The sequence below is a fragment of the Rhinoderma darwinii genome, chromosome 7 (assembly GCF_050947455.1).
Source record: "Rhinoderma darwinii isolate aRhiDar2 chromosome 7, aRhiDar2.hap1, whole genome shotgun sequence".
NCBI classification, from domain to species: domain Eukaryota; kingdom Metazoa; phylum Chordata; class Amphibia; order Anura; family Rhinodermatidae; genus Rhinoderma; species Rhinoderma darwinii.
Genome location: NC_134693.1, coordinates 128,884,158 through 128,899,857, shown reverse-complemented (window position 1 = coordinate 128,899,857; position 15,700 = coordinate 128,884,158). Strand labels below are relative to the sequence as shown.

General features: G+C 41.7%; 1 protein-coding gene across 1 annotated transcript in view; it reads left to right on the top strand.

The window, feature by feature from the left end:
* Positions 1-15,700, top strand: part of SUCLG2 (succinate-CoA ligase GDP-forming subunit beta) — a 154,408-nt gene that overhangs the window by 78,826 nt on the left and 59,882 nt on the right. The window contains exon 9 of the mRNA XM_075832401.1: positions 6,207-6,349. Within this exon, the coding sequence (XP_075688516.1) occupies positions 6,207-6,349 (143 nt within the window). The remainder of the gene's footprint in view (positions 1-6,206; positions 6,350-15,700) is intronic.

Sequence of the window (15,700 nt, the reverse complement as noted above, 5' to 3'; positions counted from 1 at the left end):
TCTTCCCTAGGTAAGCAACGCACACGGCTGTCCACATGAGCTAAAAGAAAACGTGATTCATCAAACCAGGCCTGTTCCATTGCTTCATGGCTCAGTTTTGATGCTCACGTTCCCTTTGTAGATGCTTTTGGCGGGCAGGTGTCGTCATGGGGACTCTGACCGGTCGGCTGCTAACAATTTGTGCTACAGCAGCTCTTCCGTGGGATCGGTCCAGACACGATAGCCTTTGCTTCCCAGGTCCATCAGTTAGCCTTGGGCGCCCATGACCTTGTTGCCGGTTGTCCTTCCTCGGAACACTTTTGGTAGGTACTAGCCACTGCATACCGAAAACACCCCACAAGACCTGCTGTTTTGGAGATGCTCTGCTTCAGTCGACTAGTCGTCATAATTTGTCCCTTGTCAGTCGCTCAAATCCTTACACTTGCCCATTTTTCCTGCATCCAACACATCAACTTCAAGAACAGACTGATCACTTGCTGCCTAATATATCCCACCCCTTGTCAGATGCCTTTGTAATCAGATAATCAATGTTATTCACTTCACCTGTCAGTGGTAATAATGTTATCGCTGAATGGTGTAATCTACATTTAGGCTGGGTTCACACGTTGCAGTAAAAATGGGCTATATTGCTGCGATTTGCAGCCAAATTGCGCAGTTTTGTCATGAATCGCAGCAAAGAAAGCAATTTGATTGTGGTGTGTACACTCGGCCTTAGGGTAAGTACACACTGGGCCACAGTCGCACGTAGCCGAAACCATGCCCCTATGTGATGGGGATATAGTGCAGCAATTTGCCACCGCGTGGGGGCATGGTTTCGGCCACGTGCGGCTGCCGCCCCGTGTGTTCTTGAACATATGGTTGGGTTAGTTTGTAAATACCTTGTATTATCTTGTACTGAGCCTTTATTATACTCTAGAGCTGCATTCACATTCTGCTGGTTGTTGTTGTACACAGAATAAAGTTTTTTTGACAGATACATTTCTATTAAATTAGCTGAGCTCCTATATGCTGCACTATATTCCGTTTGTGTTTTTTTTTTTTTCTCTATTAGATCACTGTACAGTTTCTTGGGAAAATACTTTATTTCCCAGAATGTAATTCTGCAGAACAAGCTTTGCACAGACCCTGAACAAACAGGGAATATTGCAGACTTCAGCTCAGAATTGTAAATACAGCTCTGGGCTATAATGCAGGCTGTAACTACAGCCGTGAGCGTATATTCACATGCCGCAGATTTGTTGCAGAAATTTCTGTGACTGAAAATCTGTTCCAAACACCTGAATGGGTATTTTTCTGCAGCATGTGCATGGATTTTTGCAAACTCCATGCTGATGAATGGAACAGTCGCAGAAACGTCTACAACAAATCTGCTGCGTGTGAATATACCCTAATTGAGCTAAACTAATGACTTCGTCTATGCATAACACTCGGCAGAAGTGTAATAAATCTAGAGGGTAGGAAACTTCCAGCTTATGGTCCAAGAGGCGTGTATGTACTACTGTATTGATTCGAGTGCCCTGTCTGTCTGTCTATTCGTCTGTCGGTCTATTCGTCTGTCGGTCTATTCGTCTGTCGGTCTATTCGTCTGTCGGTCTATTCGTCTGTCGGTCTATTCGTCTGTCGGTCTATTCGTCTGTCGGTCTATTCGTCTGTCGGTCTATTCGTCTGTCGGTCTATTCGTCTGTCGGTCTATTCGTCTGTCGGTCTATTCGTCTGTCGGTCTATTCGTCTGTCGGTCTATTCGTCTGTCGGTCTATTCGTCTGTCGGTCTATTCGTCTGTCGGTCTATTCGTCTGTCGGTCTATTCGTCTGTCGGTCTATTCGTCTGTCGGTCTATTCGTCTGTCGGTCTATTCGTCTGTCGGTCTATTCGTCTGTCGGTCTATTCGTCTGTCGGTCTATTCGTCTGTCGGTCTATTCGTCTGTCGGTCTATTCGTCTGTCGGTCTATTCGTCTGTCGGTCTATTCGTCTGTCGGTCTATTCGTCTGTCGGTCTATTCGTCTGTCGGTCTATTCGTCTGTCGGTCTATTCGTCTGTCGGTCTATTCGTCTGTCGGTCTATTCGTCTGTCGGTCTATTCGTCTGTCGGTCTATTCGTCTGTCGGTCTATTCGTCTGTCTTTTTATCTTGCGCTCCTCCCATTCTGCCCTGGGTGATTTTAATCCGTTTAATGCTGGTTCCTAGCATCCCCAGGTATATATGTAAGCTTTGTCCCAGTTATGGGTGTATGTGCAGAGTAGGTTCCCACCTCAGCGGTCGCCTTGTCGTGGCAGGTGGGCTCACACAATTTGATCAAAATGTGCGCTAAAAACCTCTGTATTGTAAGTAGATTCAGCAGTAATGCATATTTATTTATATTTAGTGGCTTAGGTGGCATTAGTGTAGTGTTCACAGCGTGATGTCGCCATTCTCTGGTGTGCTGTATCTTATCTATCTTATCTATCTTATCTATCCTATCTATCTATCTATCTATCTATCTATCTATCTATCTATCTATCTATCTATCTATCTATCTATCTATCTATCTATCTTATCTATCTTATCTATCTATCTTATCTATCTATCTTATCTATCTATCTTATCTATCTATCTATCTATCTATCTATCTATCTTATCTATCCATCTTATCTATCCATCTTATCTATCCATCTTATCTATCTATCTTATCTATCTATCTTATCTATCTTATCTATCTATCTTATCTATCTATCTTATCTATCTTATCTATCTATCTTATCTATCTATCTTATCTATCTATCTTATCTATCTATCTTATCTATCTATCTTATCTATCTATCTTATCTATCTATCTATCTTCTCCAAGGAGTGAAGATTAAATTTGAGAATGTTTTTAAAATATATGTTAAACTTTGAACACCAATTATAGCCTTAATCTATATAATAAGTTGAGTAATGCTGCCGATACATTGCATTACTTACATCTTATATTATAGTTTAGGTTTCCATCTTACATCATTTCCTGCTGGCTCAGTGTCTGAACAGAGCTTGCTCTAATGATGTCCCACTACAATGTAGGAGCTCAGCTGAGCTGTTAGGTGTGTCTATTGACTATTTCCATTAACAACCAGCAGAATTGTGATTGCAGCTCTGAACTGTAATACAGGCTGTAACTCCGGATCACTACAAGATTAATAAAGCAATGTTTTTTTAAAGTTGCTCAACTATTTACGTAGAATATATATCCGGAGAATACTAGCATGACTGTTCTAGGCAGGTATTTTGATTTGAAGATACAAATAATAAAACTTTTGTAATCTATTTTAATAACCCATCTGCGCTTCCTGTGATGATGATATTTGTAATTTTGTGCTTTAATTATATAATAGTTTAAAAAAAAGTTTTTAAAACAAACCATCATCCTCCATTTCCTATGAGGACTGTAATTGGGACTGTCGGGACTTGCTATTCGCTGCGGTAGAAGCTGCTTTAAAACCTACAAATGACTATCATAAGTTTGAAGCATAAACCGGGCTGTTCAGTCACCAGGCAGTTGTAAAAGTAGTGCGACTCGAGCCATCGGAGAGCAGGTTATTGAGACGTATACCTGCAAATCCAGCTGCACATCAATTTATATTGGAGCAGTTTCATATGCATCAAACGCCAAAGGAGATGACGGGCACCGTGAGGAAGGATGGATGCACTTGTCAATAAACTCTGGATAAGTCAATTATAATGGAAGTCGGCAATGTCAAACCTAATTACTATTTACAAGGTTGTGGAGGACGACGACCGGCGTGTACTCGTGTCCCTGTTTTGTGTCTTGTCGTTGTACAGCTTGGACCCCTCTGTAGCCAATGTATCCCTAATGCCACTTACTGATGTGTTTATCATTTATTACCCACCATGTATATAGTGTGGATGTATTGCGCTCACATCTGCAGTTGGGCTTGTAATATAATAGAAACTATTAGCAGTTTAATAGGAAATTGGCTATAGATGCCCAAATGCAGCAATCCTAGAGGTTATACTTTTACCCACTGTACCCCGCCCACATCTAAAGTCCTGGTTTGAAGGGGTTAAAGATCACGGACATGTTGCACGGTGTCCTAATGTGAAGGCAGCTTATTATAGAGAAGGAGGAGCTGAGGAGATCGATATATAATTTTGAGGGAAAAGATTGAGCATTTCTTGTAGATTTAAATGTATTCACCTAGGTAAGGGCAGCATAGTATAGGGCGAGGTCCAATTCCCTTATTAGCCTAAATAGCACAAAAAGGATTGTGCCGTTTGGCTAATAGGAACAATCAAAAAAAATACAGTTACTCCAGTGTATTGGTGAGGAGAGCGCCCCCCCCTCCCCCGCCTCTCCTCACAGTGATTGACTGCTGTGTATCTGCCCGTCCATCACCACAGAGAGGCGGGGAGTGTGCTCTTCTCATGAACGCACCGGACTCATAATTTTGAGTCCAGTGTATTCTATAATCGCTCCTATTAGCCAAACCGCAGTCATACTTTTTTTTTTTTGTGCCGTTTCGGCTAATAGAACGGACTAGTCTCTGTACTATGCTGCCCTTGCCTAGGTCAGCATGTTAAGATGACAGATCTGCTTTGAGTCTAGTGTGCGGTCCTATTTAGTGATTGACCGCCTTTCCCATATAAGTGAGCATACAGAGATAGCTGCCAATCACTGAGTAAGACTGCCCACTGGACTCTTAAGCCAGAAAGTGCTTGGGTTGAAATCAATAAAATACAAGTTACCCAAATTATTTTTCTACAAAACTATATATCAATCTCCTTAGTTCCTCCTGCTCTATAACCTGATGCCTTCACGTAGGACAGAATGTCCCTTTTAAAGGGGTTGTGTCATCCGAGACTATCCCTCTTATGGGGTTATCATCTGATTGTCCCTGGTCAGGCTCCTGGCACCCTTTGGCAAAGAACTGATTTTGTTGGAGGAAGCGCGGCCGCTGCAGGAGAAAGGGAGCATTACATGGCGACCATTCAGATGAATGACCGTTCTTGTAATACAAGGATGGCTCAAGTCGGCCAGAACGGGAGACGCCTTTTCAGATCTTTGCTCTGGCTAATAGGGGGGATCCTGAATTTATGGGTGTTGTCTTCATGAGACTACCCCTTTGTCGTCTTTTTCTTGCAAAGCCGAGCTTCCCTTTCACTGGTTGAATGATCGGAATTACGAGAGTCTTCATAAGTTCTTTGCGGTAGTGTTTCACCTGTAAAAACCCTGCGGCCAATAACCGCATTGCAAAACCGTAGCAATTCACTCGTACGATTTATGACCTTTTATTTATTTTTTTTGCACGACTCGTTTAACGGGCGCAGAAATAACGTGTCGTATGCACTACAATGCGCTTTCCCTTTTATGTCAATGGGAAGCTTAAAGCATGCGGTTTTTGAGGCGTTTTTCGGCACGTAAAACCGCGTTGAATTCACGCCATGTGAACCAAGGCTTAAAGAAGTCGGTCATCGTGTTTAGATTCATGTTCACTATATTTTTAAGAATGTGTCTGCAATCTGTTGCTCTCTGGTTGTTGCAGAACTACAACTCCCTTCAGCTGCACGATCAGTGGCTCCCTATTCGTGACCAATCTAGTCTTTAAAACTGGATGTTTTTGTAGTGAAAATCTTCAAAAAGTAACTAATTTGGTACTAAAATGAATAGTCCAAAAAAGACAGATCCTCAGATACTTTACCTCACATGCACCTATTTTGTGAATATACAGTTTCTTACCATCTTCAAGACCCCTGCTTGTTGTCGCTGACTCTGAACGATCTTGTGTACATCAATTATTGCACTAATTGGTCTTCTTTACTGTGGATGTTTTTTTTGGTATTTGTTTCTTTTCTGACCAGATGGCACTGAGGTTTTTTCAATATTCCTCAGATGTGCTTTGGTCCCAAATGACTAAACCTGCCCTAGTTCCCCTCTCTTTCCTCCCGTCTAATTGGTACATTTATCCACTGTGCACGGTATTTCGATATAATTTTTTTACCTGGGCAGTCAGCAATGCTTTTTTATTATTATTATTATTATTATTATTATTATTATTATTATTATTATTATTGGCTTGGAATATCTGGCCTATTGCTACAGACAAGTGCTGTTAGATCACTGGAATATACTCCTTTAGTAAATGTCCCTCTCCTTGAATTATTACGCTATTGACCTTATCACTTGCTTACATTTGTCCTTTTTGCATTCTTTTTTTTTTTTTTGCTTTTCATTAGTGAACGGGGCCGGTCTTGCCATGGCTACATGTGACATCATTGATCTTCATGGGGCAAAGCCTGCAAACTTCCTTGATCTTGGAGGTGGTGTAAAAGAGTCTCAGGTCTATCAAGCCTTCAAGTTGCTCACTGCAGACCCTAAGGTAACATCATTAAAAAGGGTCAGTTACAAAAATGGGCAGCTGCGCTATATATATATATATATATATATATAATTATTTTTATGAAATTTAAAAAAAAAAAGACTGTTCTATGGTTTCTATGTCATCTTGATTTTCTTTGGTAGTCACAGATGCCGAGTGGCAAAGATTAATGGCATCTGTTACAATCGTTTTTGTTACCGAGCCTTCCACAGTTCCTGGAGGGCATATAAATCTTCCCAGTAAGATACACACGGCCGTGCCCGTAATCACTGCCAATGGCAGCAGGCAGCCATCCGCATTTTTGGCCCAAGCGCCCATACAAAGTATGGGAGCACAGACCGCAAAAAAACAAAAGATAGGACATGTCCGATCTTTGGCGGAGGCTTTAGACCGCCCGGACACCTTCCCGCAAAAATACGTAAAGTTATCCACGGTTAATTGAAACGAATTGGTCCGTAACTGTGGACCGCAATTACGGAAAAATTCCACGGTCGTGTGCATAGGGCCTTATGCAGAGTTACATTTCTTAAAGAGGTGGTTCGACTTGTGAAATTTTTGGGGATAACACCTACAAATGTGATAAAACAAAAAAAAGAATCGGTACCTACCTTTTATTTCCCCCGGCGATCCAGTGCTGATGCTCCGGCGGTCCTCAGTCTTTGTTTACAATTGGTCAACATGTGACTGCCGCAGCTAATCAGAGGCCTCAGCTGTCACTGGCCGTGCACCCGGCATCATGGCTCCCATCGCAGAGAGGTCCTTCCGGGAGTACAACTCGTGACCACTGAGCCCTCTAATTGACTGCGGCGGTCGTATGTTGACCGCTTCTAAACAAGGACGTGGTGGCCCGCCGGAGTGTCCGTGCTAGATCGCTAGGGAAACAAAGAGAAGATTACCGGTTCTTTTTTGTTTTATCACATTTGACCTTTTTTTTTTTTTTTTTAAATCCCCCAAGTGTATGAGCTCTGTCCTTGGTCTGGGACAGAAAAAGACACCAGATGATATTGATCATTATTCAGGGACTTATTTTGTTTTTCCTCCACTGTTTATGATGAGTAGATTTCAATGCAATCAAATACTATTTTTACTCCAAGGTAAAAATAACTCTGGTGTTTTGAAACGGTGACACGGGAGAATCCAATACCCAGCAAACCTATGTACTGACCTGCCGTGCGTTCTTGTGCACATCGGTACCTAGGAGTCCAAATCATACTTGTAATTGGTCCCAGTGTGAGGTGTAATTGATTATGAGCAGTATACAGATAAATCATCTCCCCGAGTTCCAGAAGAAATAAAACATTAATCTAATTAGTGGCCCATCTATGCAGAAAACTAGAATTTACGGCGCGTCCTGTGACTTGTAGTTGTCCTGTGATAAATTGTGTGTCGTGCAGATTACTTGTCTGCAGCTTGTGCTTGGCTTTATCATGGAGAATTCCGGTCTGTGTGTTCTATAAAATAATCTAAGTTGTTCTAAGGCCTAATTCACACGAGCGTGTTAAACGTCTGTATGACGGCCGTTGAAACAGCGGCCGTCCCACGGACCTATGTAATTGAATGTGACCGTTCACATAGCCGTTGTTTCAACGGACCGCGTGAAGGGTCCGTGCGAATGTAGGACATGTCCGTTCTTTTCGCGCATCACGCATCCCTCCATAGACTCATCTATGGGGGATGCGTGACATCGCGTCCCGCAGCGCTGAGCACAGATGCACCTCGGATGTGAAAAACTGCCGTTTTTCACGTCCAAGATGCCACGCTCGTGTGAATTAGGCCTAAGTCGTTACCAATCAAGCTGGTAATCATGCGACATACTAGACCATTATTGTATTCCCTGTGTGTATTTCCCATACATCGAACTTAGATAGATAATGGGTTACGTAAATCCATTGCTTGATTTTTATATCTTAAGCATCTCAAACCCGACCTAATATGCTTAAAGGGAAAGTGTGTATATATGATATATATATTTATTTTTTTACCTAATTAAAACAAGATTGTGAAATACAATTTTTTTTTCTAATCTGTTTTTAGGTCTTGATTGTAGATCTTTTCTTTTTTTTTAATTCTATTTTTCTCTACATGATTATGGGGCAGCCATCTTGCATGAGCTGCTGTGTACAGCATTTACAGATGTGCTTTACAGCAGCCACATGGTGAACAGGAGGGGACCCTTTGAAAGTTTTCTGGGCATGCTCTGTGACCTGTGCAGGGAGGAGGGGGAGATGTATCCATCACCTACCTGTTGTTATTGTAATCCTGTCTGTGGTGGTAATGAGAGAACTGCTGAGAAGTGATCTCTACAGAACAGGAAGGGTCAGTCTATTATGAATGGTGGATCCAGTGTTATCTATGTATATGTATTACCTGTCAGTGTAATCCTTCCTGTGATGATAATGAGATGATGCTGAGAAGTGATCTCTACAGAACAGGAAGGATCCGTCTATTATGAATGGTGGATCCTGTGTTTTATATAGAGGTGTTACCTCTCATTGTATTCCTTCCTGTAATGAGATGACTGCTGAGAAGTGATCTCTACAGAGATCGTTTTTCTTGGATGGATCTATCTACTTTGACACTTGCACTGAACCTATTATAGTGAAGTAATGAAGTTTGTCCACAATTGATATAAAATTCTTCCAATCTCAACCAGAGCGGCAGCCGTCTTGCTTTAGGCTTTTATGTCTCCAGGGGTTAACTTCTTTCTTCCTTTCCAAAAGAGCTTATTTTGTTTCCCACCACCACGTAGGTTCTTTCTTGTGGGCTAATCCCAAGAAATCCAGAGTCCCTGCTATCTTCAGCTAATAGAATTACATTTCCTGAATGCTCGTACTGGTGGAGCGGTGTCAGAGCCTGCCCGGCCCTAGTGTTCTTGTCGGACTCCTACCAATGTAACTGAATTCTCTGCATTATCTACAGCAAGCACGGGTGAAATCCGGCGAGAGGCAAGGGCTTTGCCTGGCGGTCGACATTCCTCCCTAAGGCGTTTTGCACTCTCCTAGGTTAATTATTTTATTTTCAGCTTATCAGGGAGTTGTTGTTTTTTTTCTCGCACTCCCTATTAATCGCTATCACAGGCGATGCACCTTTCCCCGGCTTCTCTCCTCAATTAAAACAAAGACGAAATTGTTTCTGAGCAAACATCTGTGGCTGCGTCAGAATAATTGGAGACCTCAACGTAGTTATGTAAACAGCCAGTAATTAACACATTTAAAAGTTGAACTCGTTCTACACAAGGTTAAACGCACTTATTGAATTTTTCCGGCTTGCAGCGAGCTGCGAATTAACGCGTGTGGGTCCATAGACAAAACCCACAAAGTCCTAATTGCTCACACGGTTGTTTAGGGTTGAACCTCGCTTGGCACAATCTTTGCTGAGGCTGTTAATATATACGTAGACTCGACATCTAGATGTCACACTTTCATTAAAGGGTTTTTCCCAAAATCATAAATGATCACCTGTCCGCAGGATCGGGAGTCCCAAACCTCCTGTTTCTCCTCACTGCTTGAATGCAGTAATGAGGACATTGAATGTCTATCGGAATGGTGGAAACTGTTGAGTAGAGAGCTCAGCTCTTTCCATCATGTCCATAGACCGTTAATGGAGTGGTGGGTGTATGATCGACCACGTCTCCATTCGGGTTCCTCTTCACTGCGGAGTGTAGGAGGATCTGGGGGTGAGACCCTCGTTCTCCCCACCGGTGGGGCCCCCAGCAGTCAGAATATTGTCACCTTAGCCTGTGGATAGGGGATAATTTAAGATTCTGGGAAAAACCCTTAAAGTGGGGCTTGATCTTTATTGCATTGTCAGGGCGCACTTGTAGTTCAACTCACTGCGGTTGTGCAGTGAGAAGGAACGGGGTGCTTGGGACCCCTGTTCTAGTTATTGGTGGTGGTCTTAGTGATAGTCCCCATCAATCAATCATTTATCACCTATCCTGTGAATGTGATAAAAAAAAATTCTTGCAACAATAATTTTTCTGCTGCCACTAGAGGGAGCTCCCTGCAAATGGATTTATTATAGAGGTCAATGGAAGCGGTATAAATCCCAGTACAGTGAAATGCCCCTAGTGGAGGCACCAGGCATTTTATCATTTAACCCAATGACTGGAGGGAAGAATGGGATTTAAAGCTCTGTATAATCAATACAAGGCTCTGAGCCTTATAAAAATGGATTATTTTATTTTTTTACCTGTCTAGAATAAATAAAATTACATTTTAAGTACCTTTTCCTGTCCCAGAACAATTCCATTAACCCCTTCATTGTCCCATCCAGAAATAACAATAATTGTTAAATTCCTGTAAAATCTGTAAATTGGAGCTGCCATTTTGTCAAGCCTCCTTTTTAAGACCATTTAAAATACTGTCGGGGCAAAAACACCTAATAAATCTGGCGCAAGGCATATACGCCAGTTTTTGAAGCTGAAGCATTTTTGCCATAGCCAACAAAGTATATGGTCTTAATTCCCCCCCCCCCCCCCCCCAAACCACCACCACAGTTTTATATATATGTCCTACAAGAAAATGGCGGCATCACATTACGAGGGAGGTTCTTAGTGCACATTTTGATCAAATTGTCTGAACCCACCTGCCACGACAATATATTCTGTACCTGCATTCTTGAAAGGATATCCTTTGAATACAGCACACGTAGTATGCCGTTGTAGCGCAGTGGACTGCGCTATTGATTCTGTCGTCAAAACGGAAACCTGCCGGAACGGTGACAAACGGAAACCATTAGCAATGTTTCCGTCACCATTGATATCAATGGTGATGCAAACAGAAGCTGTGGTTTGGTTTGACTTTCCTTTACAGGGTTCCACCATGAAAGCCTCCGATGGAACCCCTCAACGGAAAGCCAACACTGATGTGAACAGGCCCTTACGGCAGAGCTTAACCGTTTTAGTTTTTTTTTTTTTTTAGAACTTTTGAGCCAACCAGCACCATGGACAGATGGCCGCAGTTCAACAACTACTATTGATACAATAAAACCGGGTTAATCTATAGATGTAATCATTTTTGCTTTGTTCCATTAAATAGTTGTCGTAGTCATTCTTTAATATTATCCCAATAACCGTACTAACTGCTTTTCCCATAGTTATAATCACATTTTTAATTCGACCAACTTTTTTTTAAAGCGTTGACTTCAATCATTCGAGTCTCCATCCTCTGTACATAGTCTAATCCCCCATGCGCTTCCCTCCATGTACCTTCCATTATGTATCACGGTCTATAATCCATACCGTGCGCTGTAATTTTTCCAGCGTGTTCCTCCAGATCCGTCATGTACTACAATCCTGCCTGCAGATCCACATAGGTTGTCTAGTTCGTTCTTCATTGTACAATTACCAGGAATTTTGGTTTTCACAGGAGGATTTCAACGTGTTAAAGCATTAAATCTTTTTACAGCATGATTTTTTTTTTATTTTTTTTTGCCTTCCTCCCTCATTTTCTTCTTTCTTTCGTCTGAGCATTTGGCTATGATTTAATTTACTCTCCTCACTTGTTACAAAATACAACCTTCAGATGGTGCGTGGGCAGTTCGTAACACTTTGAAATAACGTTGGCTAATCCGTCTTTTATTCTACATTGAGCAAAATAATGGCATTTATCAAAACCATAATGTGAATTAAGCTTGAAATCGGGTCAAGAGGCTCCACACGAGCAGCTAGTCTTTTCATCGTCCCCCCACCTCTTACGGCTTTCCACTATCTAAGAGATCATTTGGCGTAACCTGTATTCTAGCTACTGTGCACGCACATCATAGTTTAGTAGGATATTGGTTTGTAATAGCTGTTAAATGTTAGACTTTCAAAATAATAGTTTAACTTTTAATATTATTTCTTGTCTATTTAAAGGGGTTGCCCATTTAGATAACATTTTTTGGTAGAAAGTTCCCCTAGGGTAAGCTTGGTGTCCTGTTGTGATGCCCAGTGATCAGTTGTAATCTGTGGAGGAAGACGGCAACAAGTGTTCAGTTGTCCTGCAGCGCTACCAGAGGGGAAATGAAGTATTACACCGTTCCCATTGAAAACTATGTACTGTATGTCTAATGCATGGACGTGCTGAGTCCTCCAGAGCCAGAGATGGTTTTTTTCTGTAGTCTATTAAGTGAGAATTATCTAGTAGGGTAGTAGATCACTCATTTAATTTAACCAGTCCTTCATTATACTTTTAGAAAGGGACCATTTGTAGTGTTAACGTCAATTGTACACTACACATTTGTCATCTAATTGATATACATTTTACAAGATCTGTATTTATGGTAGTATTTTTTTCATCTAAATTACATTCCCGCCATTCCTCGGGGTGGAGCATAGATTTGAGATTTGTACAACATTCAGATGGTGGCGCTTTCTCCTCTACTCATTTTCACCACCTGCTAAGCAAAGCTCTTAACTTTCTCTGAACACATTCCTAAGAAGAACCTGTCAGCTGTCCTGATATTTCATGGGAAATACAAGCGTTTGCTAAAACAGACATAACAATGCAGGAGCATCTTTTCTGCCCTGCAGCATCGTTCCACTGTCATTCCTCCTGGAAATGTATAAATAAAATAATTAATGGGTGTCACCATGCTCCTGATCAGTTAAGTGTGTTCCAACACCGTGACACTGTCTGCTCCAATTGGCTTTTACCATTAATTGGGCGTATTCTTGCACACTCTGACATTGTCCAGTTGTCAATTTTATTAATACATTTCCAGGAGGCATAACAGAGGGATAGCACAACACATTGTTTCCAGAATTATTATTTAATGGTGAATCCAAATTTTACTAAAACAGACTTGTTAGGAGAGCTGACGGATCCTCTTTAAGCTGAACAAACCCATAGTTAGAGAGCGATTTGTCCTATGCTCCCCAGCCTTCTGCCCTGACTCCCTTGTAATGCAGATTTTTCTTTTTTCTTTTCCCTTGCCACCGTGATCTATTTAAACCTTTGTGCCAGCAACAGATGTTTTTTGTATTACAGCAGTTGTCCCATCAGGGGGCCAAATAGAGTGGTTGCAGCTCTGGAGGACTAAGCACAGCCATGCATTTCATAGTCGCGTAGTCTTTTGAATGGGTATCATGTAATATTTTATTTCCCCTGAAGAGGCCACTCTCTGCTTGCCCCGGCGATAACTGCTGATCTCTGGGGTCTTAACTTCTGATACTGGACGTATTTGGAAAAGGCTTCCTACTTCTGAGGTCCTGCTAAATTTTGGTTAAACGGCTCGTCTCATCAGAGGCAACCTCTTTCAGATGATTGCCACACCCGCGGGAAGCCGCGGCCAGCATGAGATTTCCTCTGCACTGGCCGTCACTGAGAAATGTAATATTACATGGTGGCCTTTCCGATAAATGGACGTCTCGCGTCCGCTGTTCTGGCTCATAGCGGACGATCCCATTCAATGATGGCCAAATGCCCGAATTAAAGCCCTTTAATAAAAATAATACTGACTAAATGTAAAGGATTTTGCTGTTTCCTGACTTTATAGCCTTAATATAAAACCCAATGCCTAGCTTGATTGATTCACTTTTTTTTAATTAGCTAAACATTATTCTATATTAACATAACTCTGCAGAGTGAACAACATATTTGTTTTTATTGGGTAAAGACGGTGTCTAGCCTGAGTGAGCCGTGCATTTTCATTTTTCATATCTGCAACGCTGGAAAGTTATTAGAAAAAGGATTGTTGGCTTTACCACCCAGTATAATTTCCGGCTCAGATGAAGAATGCTTTGGTTTTAATCTAAAAAGCTGTACGTAATATATTTTATTTTAAAGGAGGCAGAAGTTTAAATAAGAGACCCTCATGCTTAGAGGCTCCGTCACCAGATTATCAAACCCCTATCTCCTATTGCATGTGATCGGCGCTACAATGTAGATAACAGTAACGGTTTGTTTTTTTGAAAAACGATCATTTTTGACCAAGTTAATGAGCAATTTTATATTTATGCAAATGAGCCTAATGGACAACTGGGCGTGTCTTGTCTTTGTAACATCTGGGCGTGTTTACTTGTTTTACTAGCTGGGCGTTATGAGGAGTGAAGTGGATGATGCTGACAAACACTTCTATTCACAACGCCCAGCTAGTAAAACAAGTAAACACGCCCAAATGTTACAAATCACGCCAAGTGGGCGTATTTTTACTTTCGACCAAGTGGGCGTTGTACAGAGGATTGTATGACGCTGACCAATCAGTGACCAATCGGCATCATGCACTCCTCTCCATTCATTTACACAGCAGAATCGCGTTCTTACTAGAACATGATCTGCAGCCACATACACAGCGATTCTGCTTGATTAACGTTAATCCAGTGTCCTGATAATGAATACACATGACCATCCAGCCTGGACGTCATGTGTATTCAGAATCCTGACACTTCTGACTCTTTTCTTTGAGATTTCCAGCAAGGGAAACGAAATCTCGTTTACCTCCGTAATCTCGCGAGATTTCGTTTCTCGTGCTGGAAATCTCACAGAAAAGATTCAGACGTGTCAGAATTCTGAATACACATGACGTCCAGGCTGGATGGTCATGTGTATTCATTATCAGGACACTGGATTAACGTTAATCAAGCAGAATCGCTGTGTATGTGGCTGCAGATCATGTTCTAGTAAGAACGCGATTCTGCTGTGTAAATGAATGGAGAGGAGTGCATGATGCCGATTGGTCACTGATTGGCCAGCGTCATACAATCCTCTGTACAACGCCCACTTGGTCGAAAGTAAAAATACGCCCACTTGGGCATTAAGCAACTCATTAGCATAAACCAAAATCTCTCCTAACGTGGTGAAAATAAATCGTTTTTTAAAATAAAAAGCATTACGGTCACCTACATTATAGCGCCGATCTCCTTATGTAGGAGATAGGGCACTTATAATGTGGTGACAGAGTCTCTTTAAGTGGTCCTGCAACAATAGGCAGATGACGGTGTATCCTGCTGCTAGGACCTCCAATGATAATCTGTAGGAGAATCTGACGGCAAGTGTATAATTCCCCTACAGCGCCGCCACAGGAGAGATGAAGCATTACACAGTTCCTATTAAATCCATGGTCTGTCTGTGTAATGCATGGAGATGCTGGGTCCTCCAGCGCGAGAGACCCTCTTTGTGGCCTCTCTACGTGCTGACCTCTAAATGGGGGACCTGAAAAGAGAGAATAGAAATTACATTTCATTTATATATATTAATATATTATGTATTATAGATATTAATATCCCATAAATGATCCATTAAATGGCGTTTATAGGGCATTTTGAAATTAAATTCTTGATTATCTTCATTAACCTTTAGCTGAATACCGCCTTAAGTGACATTCACATTCTGATCGGCATTTGTGAATCTGTCGAACTTCATTGACATT